Here is a 22,569-nt window from a genome sequence, read left to right as displayed (position 1 = left end):
CTGACCAAGGCATTGGAAAAAAGAACGAGTTGGTGCCCGGCGGCTGCCCACTGCTCCTACCTACACAGCTAAGATGGGTTAAATGCAGAGAAAGAATTGCTCCACGGGGATTAATAAAGTAGCAAAATAAATAAATAAATGTGAACTGTTAACTGATACGCACCAATATGAGTTTTGTGCTGTTAGGTGTGAGCTAGTGTAAAAAAGTTTTCTACTTACTAATGGAACATGCCAGTAATATGAATTGCAAAGGTTTTCTCTAGTAAAATTTTATTTGGCTTGCATATTATGAATCCTCAATGTATACAATTAAAACATGAGAAAAAAAGGAAAAAATAATTTAACATCTTGAGCTGCTGGTTCCAATTCAGACTGTCAAGTTTACTGGTGTCCCAAGAACTCCATAATCTCTATACTTATATCTAGTCAAGTCAATTTTGCGTGTATAGCCCGATATCACAAATTACAAATTTGTCTCAAGGGGCTTCACAGTAACACAACATGCTGTCTTTAGACCCTCACATCAGTAAGGAACAACTCCCTAAAAAAAAAACCCTTGGGTGTGTGTGACCATTAACTAAAGTTTCAATGAATTAAATTACAATGAAGTATTGAATAATATTGAAAATAAACGGGAGAACTGGATACCCAAATTACTTCCTAACCAAAAATAATAAAACTATCAAGGATATGGCCTTAATTGTTAATGAATTCAATTTATTTTTTTGGTGTTGGTCCTGGTTTGGCTGGAGAGATTGCAAGCACTGGCTGTAGAAATGATGTGGCAAGTAAAGATGTACAAGATGTACAAAGATATCTAGCAAGAAGTAATTGTTTATGGACAACTCACTTGAGAGAACAGCATTGCTAGGTAGTATCAAAACAACATGATGTGAGGGCTTCAATCATAAACCATTTATCTTTTCTTTTTTTTCCCCCGCCTTTATTGGATAGTGATAGTAGAGAGAGACAGGAAAGGCAGGGGAGAGAGGGGATGACATGCAGCAAAGGGCCTGGGCCGGATTCAAACCCAGACTGCTGTGCTAAGGACTGCTAAGGCCTTATGTGGTACATGCTCTACCAGGTGAGCCACTGGGGCGTCCCCCGTAATCCATTTTTCTTTAATGTCTCTTGTGGTATTGATTACATTATGGCATAATATGAGACTGTTGGAGGCCCTGGTTAGGATACATACAGGAAGCAGTGTGTCTTATGATATTGGATCTACATGTGCTGCTCAGAGCTGAAGTCTTGCTTCCAGATGAACTCTGGGTAATAGCAGTTTTCACAGTCACAGCTAACAGAGCATGTGTAGACGGATAGCGTTCCCCAGTCAATGCTGGCACCCGTTGAGTCCACATTCAGACTGTTTAACAGCTGGGGCATCACCTAAAAAAGAGACACTTATATTACATATATATCAGATTCAAGGAAGATTACATGCAGACTATTAAACCACTTGGGTTTACATGGAGTCACATGCTGATTTATTTATCTGTTAAATAGTAAAATAAGATACAAATCCATTATGTAGCTATAGAACAGCTGTGAATACACACAAGAAAAGTTTGTCACACCACATATCAAAAATCAATGTGTTACCGCTAAAGATTTGAACATTTCTATAGACACACTGTCAGAATTGTAAGGGGGCACAGTTTAAAACAAAAAAGAATATGAAAAATAAGTCAAAAGAAGAGACACAAAGGAGGCGGAGAGGACAGTATGGTGAATTTCAAGCCAACTGTTATTACTTGGAATTCAAAGATCCTCTTGGCACCACAAGTGCATGGTGGGACATCCTGATCAGAAGGGATATGCTGAGACAAGACCCATAGGGGAGAGCCCCCACGACTGTAGCGCAACACCTAAAGCAAAGGAATATTTTTGGATATAAAAAAAGACCAAAAGATGGAAAGGTAGGCTATCTGACATGTTACCTAAAGAAAAGTTCAGCTACTGTTCTGTCTTGCATTAGTGGATATGGGCTAATGTACCATACACATTAGCAAACCAATCTAATATCTGTTTTATTCTGTTATCTCTACGTTTCTTGTCTTTCTTTTTAACCTGGTGTGGTTCTGCAGCAATCCTCTTTTTAAACCTCTGAAAAATTTTGTTGTCCTCAGTTTCATGTAGAGCCATCTCCTCCAGGTCTGTCTCTGCCAAAGCTAAATACGTAAAAAAAGACAGATGGGACAAAAAGAACAGATGGATTAGAAAGCCGGCCATTGTCCATCCATCCATCCATCCATCCATCCATCCATCCATCCATCCATCATCTTAACCGCTTATCCTGCTCTCAGGGTCGCGGTGATGCTGGAGCCTATTCCAGCAGTCATTGGGCGGCAGGCGGGGAGACACCCTGGACAGGCTGCCAGGCCATCACAGGGCCGACACACAGCCATTCATTCCTAGGGACAATTTAGTACCGCCAATTCACCTGACTTACATGTCTTTGGACTGTGGGAGGAAACCGGAGCACCTGAAGGAAAACCACGCAGACACGGGGAGAACTTGCAAACTCCACACTGATGACGACCCGGGACGACCCCCAAGTTTGGACTACCCTAGGGTTCGAACCCTGGACCTTCTTACTGTGAGGCGACTGCGCTAACTACTGCGCCACTGTGCCACCATTTAGAAAGCAATATTGAGAAAATGAGTTAAAGAAATGGTAATAGATAAGCAGATCAGGTGGATATTTACTTTCCTCCATCTCTCATGCACAGCCGGGATAGAAAAATTAATATATAAAACGATGCATCTGACTGACAGACATAGTACAACTGACAGAGTTACATATTTCTAATTGGAAATGTTTACTGTTCTCAAGTCTTAAACATATACATATCCTCCCAAGCAGTCTTTGCCAGTGCTAAAGGGAACCACAGTCTTTGCACATCAGTCTATCATTCTAAGAAGTGGCTGGGTGAGGGATGTATATGAAAGAAACCGGTAACACACTATCATGTTCCTTTGTCCACAGTGAAATTAACAACATACATATAGCATCTAATTTGACATGTCAGCTTTAATCGAGTCTATCTAGTGATCCAGTTCTAAGCTGTGTCTGACGTTCTTGTGTAAGAAGTCAGGTTGTTGTGAAGCGTCTAGTGTGTTGGTGTAGTGTTTTGTGCCTGTCACGTCTCACTCTCAACCTTCACTGCTGGCTTGCAGAAATGCGAACAGGAGAGCAGAACATGTAAGCCTCTCCCTGACAGTACATAGCCTCTCCAACAGCAAGCCCTATGTAGTGCCTCCTTGTGGCGACACACGGTAACTGGGTACACCTTGGACCCTGGCTGAACTACAAGGGACTCGGAGGAGGTCTGGCCCCTAGACGTGCGGTACACAGGCCCACCGGTGTGTGGATATTCCCTGATCCCCATGAACCAGCCCCCAGCTATGGGTTAAATAGTGCCACTGCCTAGTGGATACCTGTTGTGACTTTGAGTGTTAGAAAAGCGCTATATAAGTTTGATTTATTATTGTTATTTAAGCTTATTTTGGACATGTTATCTTTTCTGCTATGAGGGTAATAAGTGAAACATCAGAGAAAGGCTATGGAGCAGATAATATCTTACTGTCTGCTAAGGAAGGACAATCAATGATTCCTTCGGCATTTGCCTCTTCTCTTTTGTCTTGTTTTGTTTTCCCTTCATCCTTTACATCCTTCTCTTCAGGCTCAGTGACTAGTTCATACTCAGGGAAGAGGAACGGAGAGGTTGTGACACTGCAAGCTTCTATGAAGAGAGTGACAAGAGACACCGGAAAAAATATCATTCTGTCTCATAACTAGCTCAACTCAAGAGTCAATACCTGGTTGGTAATTTGGAGAGACAAAACTCACTTTTAGAGCATACAAATGCTACATGGATTTCAACAAAATAAAGTCACAGATGATCTTTGCAACCAATACTAGAAAACTAATGTTGGGGGAAAAAAATCATTTTGCTTGACTATCGGGCAGGCTTCATGATCTGCAATGACAGCAAAAATCTTGTTATTATGTAATGCCATTGGCAGCCACAAACCACCACTCCTCAAATTCCTCAAAGGCAGGTTGGTTACTGTTATGACCCATCACTGATATGTAGGGGAAACACTGAGGTGTCCACCATTCTTGCAAAAGATTCACACATGCATACAAATGTGTAAACACAAACACACCTTGGCTGCAGCATTCCCTCTTGTGTGCAAGTTTCCAGTGGAGGGTCTGGTGATGCTTGCTACAGTAGGTTACAGCGTGACAGCGGGAACATGCTTTACTTCCCGGGCAACCACACACCCAACACAGCTTCACCCCAGAAATGGGCAACACACTTTGGTCCATTTCAGGATCATTAGGGGGTTCTTCCTCTAGGGGAAAAAAAATTGTGTTAGTGTTACGTAGAATGTGTGTTCAGGTTTCCTGCCAGTAAGGTATATTTGCAATACTAGGAATTTGTAATATTAACTTGTCACTAGTAAACATACAAGGTCATACAAGGTCATTAACACACCCGTTAACAGCTGACTAAGTAAAAAACTGATGTTCTCACCCAGGGGTATATTTTCATTTTTATTTTTTACCTTTTGACAGCGCCAAGCTACTAAAAATGCAGTGTGCCCCCAAAAAATGTTGGAGTAGAGTCAGAAGAGAACCCAAGATATTTTTAGCTGGAGCAGTAAAACAAGTTTTGGGATGGCAAACATAAATATATTATGTAAACTGGAATGCAGCGCTGGTCATTAAGCCACCTCTCCTACATTCATTTAATGTGCCAGGATTATGAAATAATTCCTAGCACATTAAGGTTATGCCTTTTTGACAGCACACAAACAACATTTAAATTTAAGTTACAGAACCATTTCTGATATTTGATAAGAACTGAGGAACATCTATATGTCTGGTGGCTATCCAGGCAAAAATACACACCTGGAGGAGGGTCGTAGGGGTAAAACTCATTTCTCCTAGGGAGCTGGCTTCTGAATACTGACAAGGAGGCAAAAACAAGACAGTCAAACTTCGATGAAACTTTGAATTTACAGGTTTCGGTAATATCCATAAAATCAACTGAGACAGGGAGAGGTTGTGATGGGAGGAGAGGAGAAGATGGAGAAAGTAAGGAATGAAAAGGGAAAGAGTGGAGGGCACCACAGAAAGGTGAATTAATTCATCTGGACACTTTATCGAGAGAAACGTTTCATCACTCATCTAAGTGACCTCTGGAGGGACTGAAGAAACTTAGAAGGGGACGTCTGTTTTTCATATTGACAACTTTTCTTCTCATTTATTCAAGAACAACATAGAAACAGGAAAAACAGTGTACCTTTCATACACTTGTTGTCATTGCGTGTGTAGCAGTCAGGAGTTTTACAACAAAAGAGAAACAGTGTTCTGTGGAAACTTCTGTCCTGACCTGGGATCGGCGCATACACCTGAAACAGAGGTGGTGAGAGTTACAAAACAGCATCCACTTCGAGAATACTTTCCTGAACACCTTGGTAGAGTCCAACAATGACAAGAATTGAAAGGCTCATCTGGAAGTGACAGAAGAGGAGCAGATCCTTTCGAATGTATTTCAGCAGAGTATGGCAGAAGAGGAAACAAACAACCAGGGAGGTTTTGTCAGTCTATAGGACTCGTTTCCTATTCTGGGCTAACTCAGAGCAGGGCACCTTCAGCCTACTGGGGTCATGTGGCATTCCACACATCTTTGACCACCATGATACTAACCTGGAGGAGGAAAGCCATGGGTAAACGGCATATCTCACACTCCACCTCGGGGAAGGATGGCAGGTCCCTCAGACTCAGCCATGCTGGTCTCCCACCAACTTTACTGGGGAACTGCGGGCTCCGAAGTTGCCATGGCTCGGCGTCCTCCAAAAAACCCAAGACAACTTCTTTTGTCTCTCTCGCTGATATTTCACCTTTATCAGCGGCCATCTTATAGTTTTGTTTTTTGTTATTAGAGTTTTGTTGTTATTGAAGATTAGGTGTCTACAGGGGTTGTAAATATTGTACGAGACCTCTACGGGAATCAGTCAGGACGTCAAATAGCAACAACACATTCACGCCAGTTTTGAGTGCTACCCTAAAATGGGTCCGGTGGAGAGAGTGGACAACTGGTGTAACGTTCCGAAATTGACGAAGAGAACGATCAGATTTGACTGAATGCATTTTAAAGAATACTAGCAATGTAGTGACTGTGAGATTATCCATGCAAATCCTGCACGACAGATCCACTGTTAAACCTAAACAGATTTTTATGTGTGGTTAACGTTTCGTTTCGGTTGTGTGACATGTCAATGGACAAATGTCCTTTGGTCCACCAGATGGCGACCGAATCAACCTTTCGGTTTAATTTATGACGCTGTTAGTGCTCACCAACCACCCATGACTGTATGACATTTTGACAAATAATCAATAACTTTAAAGTGAAATGTCGGGGTAGTCACATGCAAAAAATTGTCCTTTTTAATAATTTCTATCGCTTATGTGTCGATAATAGAAAATCCAGCTAAAAGCAAACGACCTAAATTTAAAAAATAAATAATAATTTCGTTGGTGTGTAATTGTGTAAACACAACATCCATTACACATTGTCCGTCTTGGGGAGAGATGCTCCTCTGTTGCTGTTCCTTAGGTTTCTTCCTATTTTTTCTCACTGTTAAAGGTTTTTTTTTAGGGAATTGTTCCTTATTCGATGAGAGGGTCTAAGGACAGGATGTTGTGTTGCTGTAAAGCCCCTTGAGGCAAATTTGTGACATTGGGCTATACAAATAAAATTGACTTGGTGTGTATGTGGGACAGAGACCCCATTTCTGACACCAATGTAGCGAATTCAGGGGGCAGCCGTGAACCGCCGCAGCCGGGACGCGAACCCGAGTCTCCCGCACCACGGGCGACTGCGTTAACTAGTCTACCAACCAAGCGCTAGCGAAGCCAGTCATCCGTGGTCGTTGGTACATTAACCCCCCCCCTCCTTCGGCAGCTCCCTCACACCTCTGGGCGCAAGCGCTTCCGATGGCCACCAACGTAACGAATTCGGGGGGCAGCCCGGGAACCGCCACAGTGTTAACCAGTCGACTAAAGGGCCCGACCCGTTAGCCAAGGGCTAGCGAGTCTATTAATCCGTGATCGTTACACTATTGTAAACTACTAATAAGACACATTAGTCCCTAGCTAGCGGGTCTGACCCTTTAGCCGAGCGGTTTGTGGTGCAGTACACGTCGTACGAATCCCGCACCGGGCAAGAAAATAACCGGTTACACTACTTTACTGAAAGCCTACCAGAAAACCTCAATTCATGGGACAGTTTAAAAAAAATGTTAGTGATTGTTGGCGGGTATAGATTTTGATTCCTCCATATTGTAGCGAATTATCCATGCATGTTACAATATAATCACGATGCCATGTCCCTAACACCTAACGGATATTAAATGAATTCATACACCTCAACAAAATCAATGTTCATAAAACAACCCGTCCTCAGGTGATAATACGCTTTTGCGTGAGAGTGAAAACATTCCGGGCAGGTAATTACGAGTTAAAGTGACCCCTGAGGATTGGCTGAATGTTAAAATATTCAGTTTGCTACACGATTATTCACACTAGTAGTTATTATGGTTTTTATAACGATGACAATCTCGACTCGATCAAGTCAGCTCTACATTTTCTCTCTGCGCATGGTGGGTCATGACGTCACCCAGTTCCCGAGGAACGGAGAGGGGGCGGCGGTGTGTGTGTGTGTGTGCGCGCGCGTGGGAGGGTGGGGGCGAGGGGGGGCAAGTTGCATTTGTCGGTTGGACGATTGGATGGGAGGAAACTTGCGGGCGGATGAATAAACTTTTTCTTTGGGATCCGGCCGCGGACTTGTTGACGTGACCGATAGAGCCACGGCCACTACTCTCAACCCCTGGCACCGATTCCAACTTTAAGGATTTAATTATGGAAACAAAACGGACGGACATCATTAACAACAATAAGTCAGTTGTCAGACGCTTTCGCGGCTGATATCAGAAGGATGGGAAGCTTTGCCACTTGCTGATTATCCTCCTCCGGGTCTTTTACTTGTCATCCTTCTTCCATGTCAATGCCTCCGCAAGGCGATGGAGAATACAAGCCGCCAGTGTCCCCCGCTCCCCCCGTCCCGCCGAGGAGGCTCCGAAGTCGGGAAAAGGGCGCCGGCAGGACCCGGTGGTCCGGAGCTGTGTTGGAGGGCGACAGAGGAGGGAAGCGGCGTGTGAAGTGTGTGCTGGTCGGGGACGGAGCTGTGGGGAAAACCAGCCTGGTTGTCAGCTACACCACCAACGGCTATCCCACGGAATATGTCCCCACCGCGTTTGACAACTTTTCAGGTAAAGTGAAACTAACTCAAGATCTGATCGACACTGGTCAATTCAAATGTTAAATGTGTCTCTGTACATTAATGTATTAACATGTTTCAACAATGGATGTGAGATGTACAAGTTGATTTACAGGACTTGAATTTGGGTACATCCAGTTAAAAGCCTTTACCGAAACGTCCTTTGACAGCTACAAATCATGCCTATGAGACTGATTCTTGTAATGTTGCTCTTTTTATGGTAAATAGTGCATTCTTCTGTGTGTGTGTGTGTGTGTGTGTGTGTGTGTGTGTGTGTGTGTGTGTGTGTGTGTGTGTGTGTGTGTGTGTGTGTGTATCTTTAGCAATGGTATCAGTAGACGGGCAGCCGGTCAAACTACAACTCTGTGACACAGCTGGACAGGTCAGTGGCAACACACACACATACTACACACACACACACACACACACACACACACACACACACACACACACACACACACACACACACACACACACACACATGCAGACACAGAAACACACAAACTACAAGCCTTTGCATTTCCTGTCTTCCTGACATTATTACTGGAATGTCACCAAGAAACAATGCCCTCTGCAGAGAGAGAGAGAGAGAGTGTGTGCGCAAGAGAGAGAGAGCAAATGGGATGAAGAGGTATAGACAGAAAGATATTATTGACTTGTATAAAGGACAGTGAGTTGCTGACTCTGTCTGTTCATCTGTCTTTTTTTCTTTCTCATAAACAACAGAGTAAGCAGTGTTGGCCCCACCAATGGGTCTCATACAAGAAAACAAAACAGAATTTTCACATAGTTCTTTGAGAAATCCTATAAGTGCTCTTTCTTCTGGCATCACCCAAGCAGTCTCTCTCACATCTCCAGCAAAATGTGACAATCTCACAGACATAATCCCCTCACACCAGTCCTGGCATCTCTTAATAGGTCAGAGGTCAGGTGTAGAATCGACTTTAATATTTACCAGATCTCAGTAAGAGCGCTGTAAAACTAGCATTGGTACTGTACATACCTTTAATCCCTCTACAAATCAGTTTCGGACTTAAACTAAACCTGTCTGGGTACATGTCTGTGTAGATTCATAGTGGACCTCCAGAAATATTTAATGTCAAAGCGAAGTAAGAACATAAGAACATCGGACTGTCAGTGCAGATTTAGAAATGTTTCACTGTTCACTGGAAACCCTGACTGGACTTTTGCCATAAGGGCCTTGACTTTAGAATGACCTGTGTGAGAATATGCAGCTGAGAAACTACATCATCCTTTAAATCACTGTTTAAAACTCATCTTTTTCAACTTATTCTAATGTAGTCCCTTATTGTTATGATTTTTGTGTTTTTCTTTTTCTCATTTATTATTATTATTATTATAGTTATCATTATTATTATTATTATTATTATGAATTAGGTAACATTTTGACATCAACTGTGAAATGGTTCTTGTCAGTTAAGAGCACTAAGCATTTTCTTAACTTAATCATTAACTGGGCAACAACATATTTTGTGTCAGTGCCCCAGGCCTGGATATATCGAGTATATGTGGTCACTTGGATGGAGGGACTTTTACTGATGGATATTATTTGATGAGATCAGATCCCATCACAAATGAAAAAAACACAGTTGGCTCCAACAATTTCAAACAATAAAAAAGTGCAGCTTCCAAATATGTTCAAAACTTATTTGGAAGCATTAATGGTCTTAATGTCTCATGTAATGATACATTACATGATAATGTAATGATTAATGTATCATGGTCTCCTGATACACCAACTAATAAGTATTAATCAGTGCATCAGGAGACCAGTCATTGAATATGAGAATAAAAGGCATTTTCAAACCAGTTAGATAAACACAAAGGCAACACGGTGGCGCAGTGGTTAGCGCGGTCGCCTCACAGCAAGAAGGTCCGGGGTTCGAACCCTAGGGTAGTCTAACCTTGAGGGTTGTCATTAGTGTGGAGTTTGCATGTTCTCCCTGTGTCTGCGTGGTTTTCCTTCGGGTGCTCCAGTTTCCTCCCACAGTCCAAAGACATGTAGGTCAGGTGAACCGGTCATACTAAATTGTCCCTATGTGTGTGTGTGTGTCGGCGTGGCCTGTCTAGGGTGTCTTCTCCCCTGCCGCCCAATGACTGCTGGGATAGGCTCCAGCATCCCTTTGACCCTGATTAGGATAAGCAGCTTGGATAATGGATGGATGGATAGATAGATAAGCACAAAGGGGAAAGATGATAGAGGGACATTTTTGATGCCTCAGGTGAAACTGAACACAGATTTCAGTTTGGACCTCTTACACACACACACACACACACACACACACACACACTCTCTCTCACGCGTTCTCTCTCTCTATCACCACTACTACCACCACGAGGGCTATCGTCACTGTGATTATTATTTCCTCAGGACATGCTGTGAGGAGTCCACATGCTGACTGAATGGATTGGGTGGAACAGGGAGAGGAAGATTATGGGGAAAGATAAAAGGATAGAAAGAGGTGTGGAGACAAACGTATGTGTCTTTGTAGGTTGCTGTAAATCAGTAAGTGGAGGTCTGGGTGGAATCTTAGTCATTGTCTTGGTAGTCTGTCAGTGAAAACACTCTCTTTACCTCCTGTCTCTCCCTCTCTCACACACACATACAAACATGTACATAAGTAAACTCTATAACAACCCACACTCTCTCCGTTTGTCATTTTGAACACACGTACCATACACACACACTCTTATAAATGCATACTGTCAATACACTGACCTGTAGACTGATATATTGTACATGCTTTATTACAACATTGATAAAAGAAATACACACACACACACACTCATAACACACACAAATACACAGTTACATACCAAGTCAAACTTCTCAAAAGTTGTCATTTCAGCTCCTGCTATGACCTTTCCACTTCTCTCCTCAATGCATCTTATGACTGACTGCCTTTGTTCCTCTCGCATCCCCTTTTTCTTCTCATTGCTTCCAGCTGTACAGTCCATCTTTCTCTCCTTTTCTCATGTTCTCTCTCTCTCTTCCACTCCTCTCTTTCATATTTCTTCATAACCCAGCTCACTGTCTTTTCAGTTTGCACATCCTTCAATTCTTCCCAGTTCATACATGCTCTCTATTGGTCATATAATTCAGAAACACAACATATTTTTCCATACCTATTTGGAAGACCCTCAGTTGTGTACATACCCATGAATTAAAATGACCACGTTAGGTTACCATGGCAGACATCCAGGGGTGGGCAATCTTGTCCAGAAAGGGCCAGTCTGGGTGAAGGTTTTTGTTCCAACCAGGCAATTACACACCTGTGTCTCCTAATCATGTTCCTCAGTAAAGACTCTACTAGTTGATTAGTGGGATCAGGTGTGTAACTGCTTGGTTGGAACAAAAACCGTCACCCACACCGGCCCATTCTGGACAAGATTGCCCACCCCTGCATTAAATGCTGCTAGATGTTACAAATCTTTTTACAACTCAACGAGTGCAAATTTGAAAACGTTTCAATTTGACCCCCAAATTGTATGCAGTAATCTTGGCAGTCTAATCTCAACCATAAAGCCACTTCCTAATATTAGGTGTATTATTTGGATCTAACCTTGACATTTTATGTACAAGTAAAGAAAGTTCTGTCATGTTTTTTTTTTGTTTTTGCAAATGTAGGAACATTTCTGAAATTAATTGATTTTGATCCTTTGCTAACTTGGAAAATATCTTGCATGCTTTTGTTTCTTCTCGGTTTGATTACTGCAACTTTATCTATTACAGTATCAGTAAAAAGCCGTCTCTCCTGTCTACAGCTAGAGCAAAATGTAGCTGTCAGGGTGTAAACAGGAGACAGACACAGAGACCACATCACTCCAGTCCTTGCATCTCTTCACCAGCTACCAGTTCAGTTTGAAGTTGATTTCTAAATGTTTTTATCACATTTAAAGCACAGTGTGGTTTGGCCCTTAGCTGTATCTCTTTTAAACCTCTATGCACCGAATCCTAGCCCGAGGCCCTCCTCGCCACTCAAGAGTTCCTGATTAAAGACAAAAAGGCAAGCGAGCTTTTGCAGGCAAGGCCTCCAAATCATGGGACACCCTACTTGAGGAAATCAGACTTGCCTGCTCAGTACCAATTTTGAATTACTGCTCAAAACCCATCTTTATAGCTTTTATGCAACTTAATGCTAGCCTAAAGTATTGCGCTAGTTTGAGTTTGTCTTTTACAGCCATTTTATGTTATTCTACTTTCGTGCTATAGACTGTTACATTTTTCACTCTGTTGATTTTAACATTTCTATCATTTTACATGTGCTACTTTGCTCTTGCCTCATATTGAACTGCACTTAACTGTTTGTTGCTTGTAAGGTACTTTGTAACTTTGCTTGGAAAAGTGCAACATAATTCTTTTCTAATTAATTATCCTGTTCTTGTTCTTCCTCTCCCTCTTGTCCCTTTCTCATTTCATCTCTCCATCTCCCACCTGATCTTCAGGATGAGTTTGACAAGCTACGGCCTCTGTGCTACACCAACGCTGACGTCTTCCTGCTCTGCTTTAGTGTGGTTAGCCCCACTTCCTTCCAGAATGTTCCTGAGAAGTGGGCTCCAGAGATCCGTAGACATGCCCCTCTTGCCCCGTTGGTCCTTGTCGGGACCCAGTGTGATCTTAGAGAGGATGTTAAGGTTTGTCAGTATGTATTTACCCAAAGATTATTGGTTGGATGGGTTTAAACCCCCAATCATCTATGACCTTGTTCATATGAGGGGCACCCAATTCCCATACCAATTTTCATGATGAAGTATTTTTTTGTCATTGTAGCAGTTTCTCATGAATGTTTGATGATATGGCATAAATAAAGGTGGATAGTTTGTTTTATCCTCATGGAAGACAATTTCTGCTGACCTCTACCTCTATCTCTTTAGATTCTGATTGAACTGGCCAAATACCGAGAGCGGCCTGTGGACCCAGAAGATGCCAGAGACTGCGCTTTAGAAATTGGAGCTGTGTCTTACATGGAGTGTTCCTCTTTGACTCAGAAGAACCTGAAAGAAGTGTTTGATGCAGCCATTCTGGCCAGCCTGCAAAATTACAACTCCCGCAATCGCTCTGGAGGTAAACAAAAACGACAACAGCAGACACCGGACAAAATGAAGGACCTGTCTAAGTCATGGTGGAAAAAGTACTGCTGTGTGGCCTAGAATAGACCTGTGAAGGATTGAGGACTCAATATTATCTTGGTTTTGAGACTAATTTCAACCATAGACCTGTTTGACCCTATCCTGGTTTGGATTAAGCTGGGGTTGGTCTTGCTTGGGCTAGTCATAGGTCAGTGATCATATTTTCCCCAGGATGGAATCTACTATTGAGCCTTGTGTGATTCTAGCAGAACCTGTACTGGACAAAGAACTATACCTCTACATGACTTAGAATGGATATGGAATATATTTTGGATCTGAAGCCAGATTCAGTCCTTTTCCCAACTGGTTTTAATTTTAACATGGTTCTGGTACAAGTACAGTACAGGTCCATTAGTGGAGGAGGTACTACTGTGTGGCCTGCCATGTGTGAACGGAAACTCCAAATTAAGTCTGAACCTTTCTTGTATTGGTTTTAGACAGGTTCTTGTCCAGTGGTTCTCAATTATGCATCATTACCAACACTACACCAGGTAAATTCACTGATTAGTGCACCTTCAGCCAGATGGGACGACTAATCATTGAAATCAGCTGGTGCAGTGTTGGGTTGGGAGGCAAGTCTGCATACGCATGGCCCTCAGTGATGCATGATTTAGGACCACTGCTCAAGTGGAATGTTTCCTAGCTACTGTAAATGAGATAATATTGTATGTCTTAGAAAGACTCAATTTTATCCATTGCAAAAGACGGGGGAGGGGGGAAACCAAAGCCCTGATATTTTAGCCTGGTTTTAATCTGGTTTTGATGTCATATCATTTGTGTTTAGATTGATTTTCTAGTAAGCCCCCCCCCCCCAAAAAAAGAAAACCAACAATAAACAAACAAAAACAGCCAAGGTCTAGTGTTATGAAGCACTGTTTTTCAGGAAGTGAAATAGATTGTTTTGGATTTAAACACTATACTGTGTGACCTACATTAAGCTTTCGATTCCCATTCATCTAAACTTTGGCCACTTTCTTACACAGCTCTATTTTTCTCCCATTTTTGGTATAAGGCTCATGAGTTGGACCAGGGCTGGCTCTAGACTAATGGAGGCCCTAGGCAAAATTTGTTATTGATATATCGTGTAAGAACATTAACATTCATTCCTTTGTTTGTTAGAGATGAAAAATAAATGAAAGGATGTGTGAAGCCCTTGGCACGTTTCTATTCAGCCTATAGGGAGCACTGGCCATGATAGGCTGTACTACTACTAGAACTAGACGGGGTTCATAACCAAAGCCTTCCACATCGATCATATGATTTTTAACTTCCTGACTCAAATCTGATCACTGCATAGGTAGACATGAAAAAGTCACATGAGAGTCACTAAGACTAGCCCCTGTCTGGATTTTACCTGGCTCACTATCTACTAATTTGATGCCTAAAATTATCAAGAAGGTACAGTTGTGAGAATTAAGAAGTAGCTGGTATTGTCTAAGGAAAAAAAAAGTAGACCCACCCCTTTCTTAATAGCCTAGTTCGTATGGTTCCAAGTCCAATGGACAAGTTACTACAGTGACTCTTAGAATATTTTTTTGCCTATTAATTTTTATATGGAATAAGGATGGGGGATTACTCTGATCTTATTTCATATTAGAATAACAGGAACAGACTACTGGATTTACATTAGGTATGGTTTTTAGTCTGGTCCTTTTTATAAAAAATTGTTTTCGAGTAACCTTGCAATGTGTTGTTGCTGTTTGGTCCAAAATAATTTGGAAGCTCGGAGCTGGACCTTGTAGTAGAGTGATAGTGGACACAACCAATGTTTTGGCCATATAGGTCATGGGCTGGATCATTTTGTCATTAACAGTTCTTTCTTTGATAGAAAGTAAATCCTCAGGTCATTGCTCAGCATCTTCTTCCATTTTTGAGAAATTTCCATTATTGGAATTCTGGAGCAGTGATAAAACCACACAAAAAATATAGTAGGTATCTAATTCATGGAAAAGGACCTTGTATAATAGTGGAAAGAACACATGTTAAAAATCACTGACAAACTTTGGCTATTTTTTCCCCCATGTTTCACATAGATTGGTAGCCATAACAGAACTCCTCCATCTCACATACAGCGCATCCGGAAAGTATTCACATCCCTTCACTTTCCCCACATTTTGTTATGTTACAGCCTTATTCCAAAATGGATTAAATTCCTTTTTTTTCTCATCAATCTACACTCAATACCCGATAATGACAAAGCAAAAAAGGTTTTGTAGAAATTTTTGCAAATTTATTAAAAATAAAATACTGAAATATTGCATGTACATAAGTATTCACACCCTTTACTCAGTACTTGGTTGAGGCACCCTTGGCAGCAATTACAGCCTCAAGTCTTCTTGGGTATGAAGCTACAAGCTTGGCACACCTATATTTGGGGTATTTCTCCCATTCTTCTCTGCAGATCCTCTCGAGCTCTGTAAGGTTAGATGGGGAGCGTCGCTGCACAGCTATTTTCAGGTCTTTCCAGAGATGTTCAATGGGGTTCAAGTCTTTGCTCTGGCAGGGCCACTCAAGGACATCCACAGACTTGTCCCGAAGCCACTCCTTCGTTGTCTTGGCTGTGTGCTTAGCGTCGGTGTCATGTTGAAAGGTAAACCTTCGCCCCAGTCTGAGGTCCTGAGCGCTCTGGAGCAGGTTTTCATCAAGGATCTCTCTGTACTTTGCTCCATTCATCTTTCCCTCGAGCCTGACTAGTCTCCCAGTTCCTGCCGCTGAAAAACATCCCCACAGCATGATGCTGCCACCGCTGTGCTTCACTGTAGGGATGGTATTAGCAAGGTGATGAGAGGTGCCTGGTTTCCTCCAGACGTGACGTTTGGCATTCAAGCCAAAGAGCTCAATCTTGGTTTCATCAGACCAGAGAATCTTGTTTCTCATGGTCTGAGAGTCCTTTAGGTGCTTTCTGGCAAACTCCAAGTGGGCTGTCATGCGCCTTTTACTGAGCAGAGGCTTCCGTCTGGCCACTCTAACACAAAGGCCTGATTGGTGGAGTGCTGCAGAGATGGTTGTCCTTCTGGAAGGTTCTCCCATCTCCACAGAGGAACTCTGGAGCTCTGTCAGAGTGACCATCGGGTTCTTGGTCACCTCCCTGACCAAGGCCCTTCTCCCCTGATTGCTCAGTTTGGCTGGGCGGCCAGCTCTAGGAAGAGTCCTGGTGGATCCAAACTTCTTCCATTTACGAATGTTCAAGACCACTGTGCTCTTCGGGACCTTCGAAGCTGTAGAAATTTTTTTGTACCCTTCCCCAGATCACCTCGATACAACCCTGTCTCGGAGGTCCACAGACAATTCCTTTGACTTCATGGCTTGGTTTCTGCTCTGACATGCACTGTCGACAGTGGGACCTTATGTAGACAGGTGTGTGTCTTTCCAAATCATGTCCAATCAATTGAATTTACTACAGGTGGACTCCAATCAAGATGTAGAAACATCTCAAGGATGATCAGTGGAAACAGGATGAACCTGAGCTCAATCTTGAGTGTCATAGCAAAGGGTGTGAATACTTATGTACATGCAATATTTCAGTTTTTTATTTTTAATAAATTTGCAAAAATTTCTACAAAACCTTTTTCACTTTGTCATTATGGGGTATTGTGTGTAGATTGATGAGAAAAAAAGGAATTTAATCCATTTTGGAATAAGGCTGTAACATAACAAAATGTGGGGAAAGTGAAGGGGTGTGAATACTTTCCGGATGCACTGTACATCCTGCCATAGTGGTGATGCAGCATTTTGCAAAAGTAATGATTTTGAATTTATTTTTTTTGCTCTTGGATAAAAATTCTGGTGTTATACTTATGGATTGTGGTTACTGATAATTGACCTGGATAGGATAAGTAAACATATTGGGCTGTAGTCTTTCTCTTTTGCATAATGCCATTGAGTGGAACAAGTCTTTTTATCAGTATTTCAGTCATCTGAACAGCATGATAGAAGTACACACATGTTTTTCAGTGCACACTGCTGTTTCCTCCACAAGCTACATTAATAGTGTTTTTTTTTCATATGAATAATGAAGCACCATGTATTGAAACAGAGGAGCACATAATTCAAAATTTCAAGATGTAAATTCAAAATATTTCTCTTGCCAACCATCCACTTGTGTCACCTAGGCAGTTGTAAGCAATGAATTTCTTTTGCTGCAAATATTTGTTCTAGTAGACAAGCTTGATTTATCTTTCAGTACATCTTGATCATCTTAAATGTGAACACTTAAAAAGATTGTCAATCGAGTGCTCTGTGTATTTTTAATTTTTAAAAATATACTTTATTTTGTCTATGTCAATAGCAAAGGAGGACGGATTCATAACAAACTATTAAATGAGAATGTTGTGGGGTTGTTTTTGGTAAAGCTTTATAATGAGTAGCTGTAAATAGTCATTAATAAATGAGTAATAAAGCACTTTTAAGCTCTTACAACATACTCATTACCATTAGCAGTGGGCTAACATTATTAACTGTTTTATTAATGCTGCTTGGGTTGTTGTATAATAGCAATAATATGCTATGGTGGCCCAGTGGCCCAGTGGTTAGTGCTCTTGCCTCACAGCAAGAAGGTCCTGGGTTCGAACCCCGGGGTTGTCCAAGCTTGGACATCCCAGGTCCTTTCTGTGTGGAGTTTGCATGTTCTCTCCTTGTCTGCGGTGGGTTTCCTCCGGGTGCTCCGGTCTCTCCCACCATCAAAAAGACATGCATGTTAGGGTTAATACTCCTGTCTGTGCCCCTGACTGAGACAATGGAAAGACGAACGGGAGTTGGTCCCTGGGTGCTGCACGGCGGCTGCCCACTGCTCCTGGCTACACAGCTAGGATGGGTTAAAGGCAGAGAAAGAATTGCCCCACAGGGGATTAATAAAAGTAGTAAAAAAAAAGTTAACTATGTTGTAGGAGCTTATAAGTGCCCTATTACTCCTTTATTAATCACTATTTATGGCTGCTAATAATACGGTGTGACTTTTTTTCCCTTCTTTTTGTTATGATAGTCAGGTTTGTCCAAAACTGTTAAGTGTGAGTAATTTGTACATATTCTGTGAATTTATTTTTTTTGTTGATTTGTTGAGCTGGAGTTTATGAGTTTATTATTTTACTAATCCAGTTGCTCTGCACCTTTTCCTTTCATTTTTCAATAATACATTTTCTCACTGCCCTTCAGTGGTTGTCGAAGTGTTCAACTGTTCGTCCGGCCTGCGTTCATTTTACAATGGCAGCCATGACAGAGATTTCTTACCCTGCCATTAATGCTGCAGCAGCCGCTGAGACATGCGTCTATTTTCTTAAGTAGGCTTAGGACCACATGAATTTTCACATCACATACAAACCTGTGCCTCTGAAACAACTGATTTCCAGACTAGCTTATACTACTTTTTATCTTATGATTACTGAAGAGAGATCAAGATTGTACTTCACTGTGTTGTCAACATCTTAGTCCCCCTTTGTCTTTTTTTATAGTCTTGCATAGGAATAATGACACCAGCAAAAAAAACAAAAAAAACAAAAAACAAACCCTAGTTTTACTAAGCTAAGTGGCCTTACTGGTTACAGTGTTCATGACTCGGGGTCAGCGGTTGATCGTTGCTGTGCAATGAAATGAGCTCATGTACACTGTGACATTCACTTAATTCAGAATCAATTAAAATCTTTTAGTATGGGATATTTGGTTCACAGATAGGCAAAATCAAAACAAGACGACTCATGATGTATGATGCAAACATCAAGAGACATACAAACTCAAATGAAAATGTCATCCTCACCCATGACTTTCCAGAATAAAGTAGTGCTGTCCTTCAAGTTGATGTAATCCACTCCTGTAGCTCCATGTGGTAGGGAGCCCAATTTTATCAAAACCTTTTGAAATTGAATCTGAGCCCTGCGAATCAACTGAGAAATGTTGCAGAGTAGACCGGTCAGATCCTGCTTAGTTTAGACATAAGTTTGAGACGCTCGCTATTTTTTCAAAAGCTGGGTGATATTGTTGCTGTCTGGTATTTTCTGTGGATGTTCTTGCTGTGAGTTGGCCATTGACATTTCTCCCCCCAGGGTAGGAAATACCATTGTATGTGACTTTGGTATAGGCATGATATACTGCTAGTCATCTCGTCTGCTATTGTGTGCATGTGTGTGTGTGCAGACTATTCACAGACCTTAGTGGGTTAATGGCCATGGATCTATGTGAAGACAGATGACATGCCGTCTGTATTGTTTCATCACTTCCAGCATTAAATGGATTGACTGTTAAAACTAATTGCTGAACATCATGGTCATGTAAAGCAGGCTGCATATGGGATGTAGCACTGCATGTACACAGCAACACATGGCTCAGATGCATCATTTACAGTGTTTACACAGAACTATAAAATGAGAGTAATGCTTTGTGGCACCAATCTGATCAATATTGGTTGTTTTACCAGGTTAAATTGTTTGGCTTTCCTGTATTTAGACAACTTGACTTTTTGTTTTTATGTTTTTTGTTTTTTTGCATTTTTTTAAATTATTTTTTGAGACATCTTAGCCCCTTTTGTCTTTCTTTTGAGTCTTGCATAGGAATAAGGACACCAGCAAAAAAAAAGAAAAAATAAGAAAAAAATACAAATCTGGTTAAAAAAAATAAAAAAATAAAGATTGAAATTTGGGTCAGACTTGTGGCAAATTCTACATGTCTTATTCTATATGCAACATGATCATTTGATCATGATCATGATCATACAACATGATCATGATTGCATAATTCAGCCATAGCCAGAACAACCTGATATCTTGCTCTGTTATCTACCAGTAAGTTAAACAAAGAAACATTGCACAGTGTGTTATTACAGGTTTCTCATAAGGTTTTGCAGATGATTATAGTTTTGTTTCTGTTTTCTCTTCTTTCTTTTTTTTTTGTCTTCTACACAAGATAGAAACTCAAAGGATTGAGCCATGGGACTTCCAGTGTTTTCCCTCATGATATGAGTCTCAATATGTTACACAGCAGTCTACTCAACATGCGCTGTAAGTCTGATGTATGGCTCTGCTATGTAGGGAGGATGGTTCTTAGCAAGTGAGTTAATCTATGTTAGGACAGTCACAGAGGGGCAGACAGTGGAAATGGTCATCTAGAAAGACAGACAGAGAAGTACACGGCGAAGTTTGGATGTGACAAGAGGTAAAGCATGATTTGTGTGTTCTGTATTTGGAATAGATGCAAAACTTTGCTCGCTATTTGGCCTGGTTGTAAATGCAAAATTTAGGTGGCCAACATGGATGTAATAAAGGAGATGAGCAAAAAGGACAACAAATTCATGGGTGTAATTCAGTTATTCCGATGAATTTGGGTGATCTAATTGATTCCCACGACACCAAAACACAATTTTTTCGAGTAGAATTTTGACATGGTATCCATGCAGGCAATACCTACATTTGTTGCTAAAAGTCCATAATGGAGAAACTGCTGCATATCTGGCTTCAAATTAGAAATGGCCATTTGCCACCATGGCAAAAGTCTGCCTCGCGTAGGCATTGTTTCTTACTTGCAGAGGTTTTAGCTTTATTACCATCTCCATATTTGCAGGAAAATAGGGTAAAGGAAAGAGTGACAATGCAGTCTGTGCCGAGATGCAATACTACACTATGACCGTGTGTAAAAGACTGTCTTAAGGTCCCGCCCTAGACACAGTTTGTTCAATGCCAGTTAATCCAGACACCAAATTCCGAGGCCTGCTAAGCATCATTGACACTGAAAGATCAGAAACAGCAAATTGAGATCATATCGGGGGTTTTGCAAGAAGGAGGGAACTGAAAGAGGTGCAGCCATCCACTTTTTTATGTTACATTGGAATTCTTTGTTTGATAACCCCCTAAAGCACACCAGTGCTCACTCTAGGAGACGATTTTTAATGCTTGGGAGCATGTGAGACCAACCCACTCAAGGAATGGGGGATATCAGTTTGTACTCAGTATAGCACTTTCAATGCATGTTAACACTGATCGAAAGCTGTTGTGGGACACATAGCTGTTGTAAAAAATCATTACAATCTTACAATGATTTGCTTGTTAAAATGAAGGTGTTGTTGAAACGGGGACATGTTTGTATACAAGTTTGATAGCACTGTTGAGGAATAAAGAATGACTGGTACAATACAAGCATCCGTTTTGTTGATGTTGAATCAAAGCACTTAACCTCCATTTCCCAGCGGTAGTTGCTGTATTCTACAGCTCCCATTTGAGCCTGAGCCCATATAAAGTTTATTACCCTGCCCCTGCAATAGGTCAGATGTGTGATTGAGAATCTGCTGATAGCCGATGTGCATGTTTAAGAAGCCTGACAAGAGTAGTCATGAGATACATAGTGTTCAGATGACTGTGAGCCATTCACTATATACTACATAACTACAAAGCCTTTATTGTAAGCTACATCGCGTCAAGACGGTGATGATTGTGTTGGTCATGAATCTTTTTAGTTTTGTGTCTAAGCATAAACATATTCTCATGGCTCTTTCAAAAGGGATCTTCAAAAAGAAAACATCAGAGTTCTCTGTAGTGTCATGAAACCAAACTCAACAACATAGCTTTATCTGAAGGGGGCTTAGGTGCTTGCAGGCCTGCAGGAAATTGAGTCCTTTTACTGTGATTTATCTTAAAGTACAGCCTGGGCTTTTGTTTGCTAGCGTGGATGATTGTGGTTCAAAACTGAAAGTTTTATTTTTTTAATTTTTTTTTTGAAGTGGTGTTTTGCTTTACAGCAGGGCGCTTTGTGCTCACCAAGTGTAAAAGCCATGCTGTGCTCAGCTGACACGCGTCACAACAGAGCTGAGGGGACATGCACACATATACGTGCACGCGCGCACACACAGCCACACAAAGCCCTCTGTCATAAGATATAATCATAACACACTGTACAGACAGTCACCCCTACTCTCAGCGAGGCATCAGACACACAAACACCCACATAAAGTCCTCTGACTTCAGACATGATCCTCGCATACGGCCTTTTGATGTCTTAAGGTACAGCCACACACCGAACAGCACAATCTTCAGACCCACTGATATGTCAGCGCTGAGGGCTCTCATGCTTATGTAAGAACTTTATT

At 41.5% G+C, this 22,569-nt stretch overlaps 2 protein-coding genes across 5 annotated transcripts; one reads left to right on the top strand and one right to left on the bottom strand.

Annotated features, from left to right (window-relative positions):
- Positions 1-268: 268 nt before the first annotated feature.
- Positions 269-6,051, bottom strand: pdcd2 (programmed cell death 2). Of its 3 annotated transcripts, none has more exons than XM_056278917.1 (8): positions 5,723-6,051; positions 5,316-5,424; positions 4,922-4,978; positions 4,174-4,362; positions 3,588-3,746; positions 2,071-2,171; positions 1,755-1,868; positions 269-1,389 (listed from the first exon to the last, which is right to left on the bottom strand). In XM_056278917.1, exons 1-8 carry the CDS (start codon positions 5,930-5,932, stop codon positions 1,225-1,227), a joined length of 1,104 nt encoding a protein of 367 aa, XP_056134892.1. In that variant the 5' UTR covers positions 5,933-6,051; the 3' UTR covers positions 269-1,224. The 3 variants fall into 3 exon arrangements, with proteins under 3 accessions (XP_056134892.1, XP_056134893.1, XP_056134894.1); XM_056278918.1 differs by having other exon boundaries at positions 3,588-3,743; XM_056278919.1 differs by lacking the exon at positions 3,588-3,746.
- A 1,765-nt stretch (positions 6,052-7,816) lies between these two features.
- Positions 7,817-21,622, top strand: rhoua (ras homolog family member Ua). Of its 2 annotated transcripts, XM_056279159.1 has the most exons (5): positions 7,817-8,346; positions 8,678-8,736; positions 12,822-13,010; positions 13,251-13,440; positions 20,401-21,622. In XM_056279159.1, exons 1-5 carry the CDS (start codon positions 8,076-8,078, stop codon positions 20,445-20,447), a joined length of 756 nt encoding a protein of 251 aa, XP_056135134.1. In that variant the 5' UTR covers positions 7,817-8,075; the 3' UTR covers positions 20,448-21,622. The 2 variants fall into 2 exon arrangements, with proteins under 2 accessions (XP_056135134.1, XP_056135133.1); XM_056279158.1 differs by lacking the exon at positions 20,401-21,622 and having other exon boundaries at positions 13,251-15,594.
- The last annotated feature ends 947 nt before the right edge of the window (positions 21,623-22,569 follow it).

The sequence above is a fragment of the Lampris incognitus genome, chromosome 4, assembly GCF_029633865.1.
Source record: "Lampris incognitus isolate fLamInc1 chromosome 4, fLamInc1.hap2, whole genome shotgun sequence".
Classification (NCBI taxonomy): domain Eukaryota; kingdom Metazoa; phylum Chordata; class Actinopteri; order Lampriformes; family Lampridae; genus Lampris; species Lampris incognitus.
Note: the sequence above shows the minus strand (reverse complement) of the source record. Positions and strands in the feature narration are given on the sequence as shown.

Coding starts and splice junctions, on each gene's coding strand:
- pdcd2 (XM_056278917.1), bottom strand. CDS start 5,932: ATGGCCGCTGATAAAGGTGAAATATCAGCGAGAGAGACAAAAGAAGTT. Junction 5,425..5,722: donor CCATGGCTTTCCTCCTCCAG/GTTAGTATCATG, acceptor CCTCTGTTTCAG/GTGTATGCGCCGATCCCAGG. Junction 2,172..3,587: donor TTGTCCTTCCTTAGCAGACA/GTAAGATATTAT, acceptor TTACGTATTTAG/CTTTGGCAGAGACAGACCTG.
- rhoua (XM_056279158.1), top strand. CDS start 8,076: ATGTCAATGCCTCCGCAAGGCGATGGAGAATACAAGCCGCCAGTGTCC. Junction 8,737..12,821: donor TCTGTGACACAGCTGGACAG/GTCAGTGGCAAC, acceptor CCTGATCTTCAG/GATGAGTTTGACAAGCTACG. Junction 13,011..13,250: donor ATCTTAGAGAGGATGTTAAG/GTTTGTCAGTAT, acceptor CTATCTCTTTAG/ATTCTGATTGAACTGGCCAA.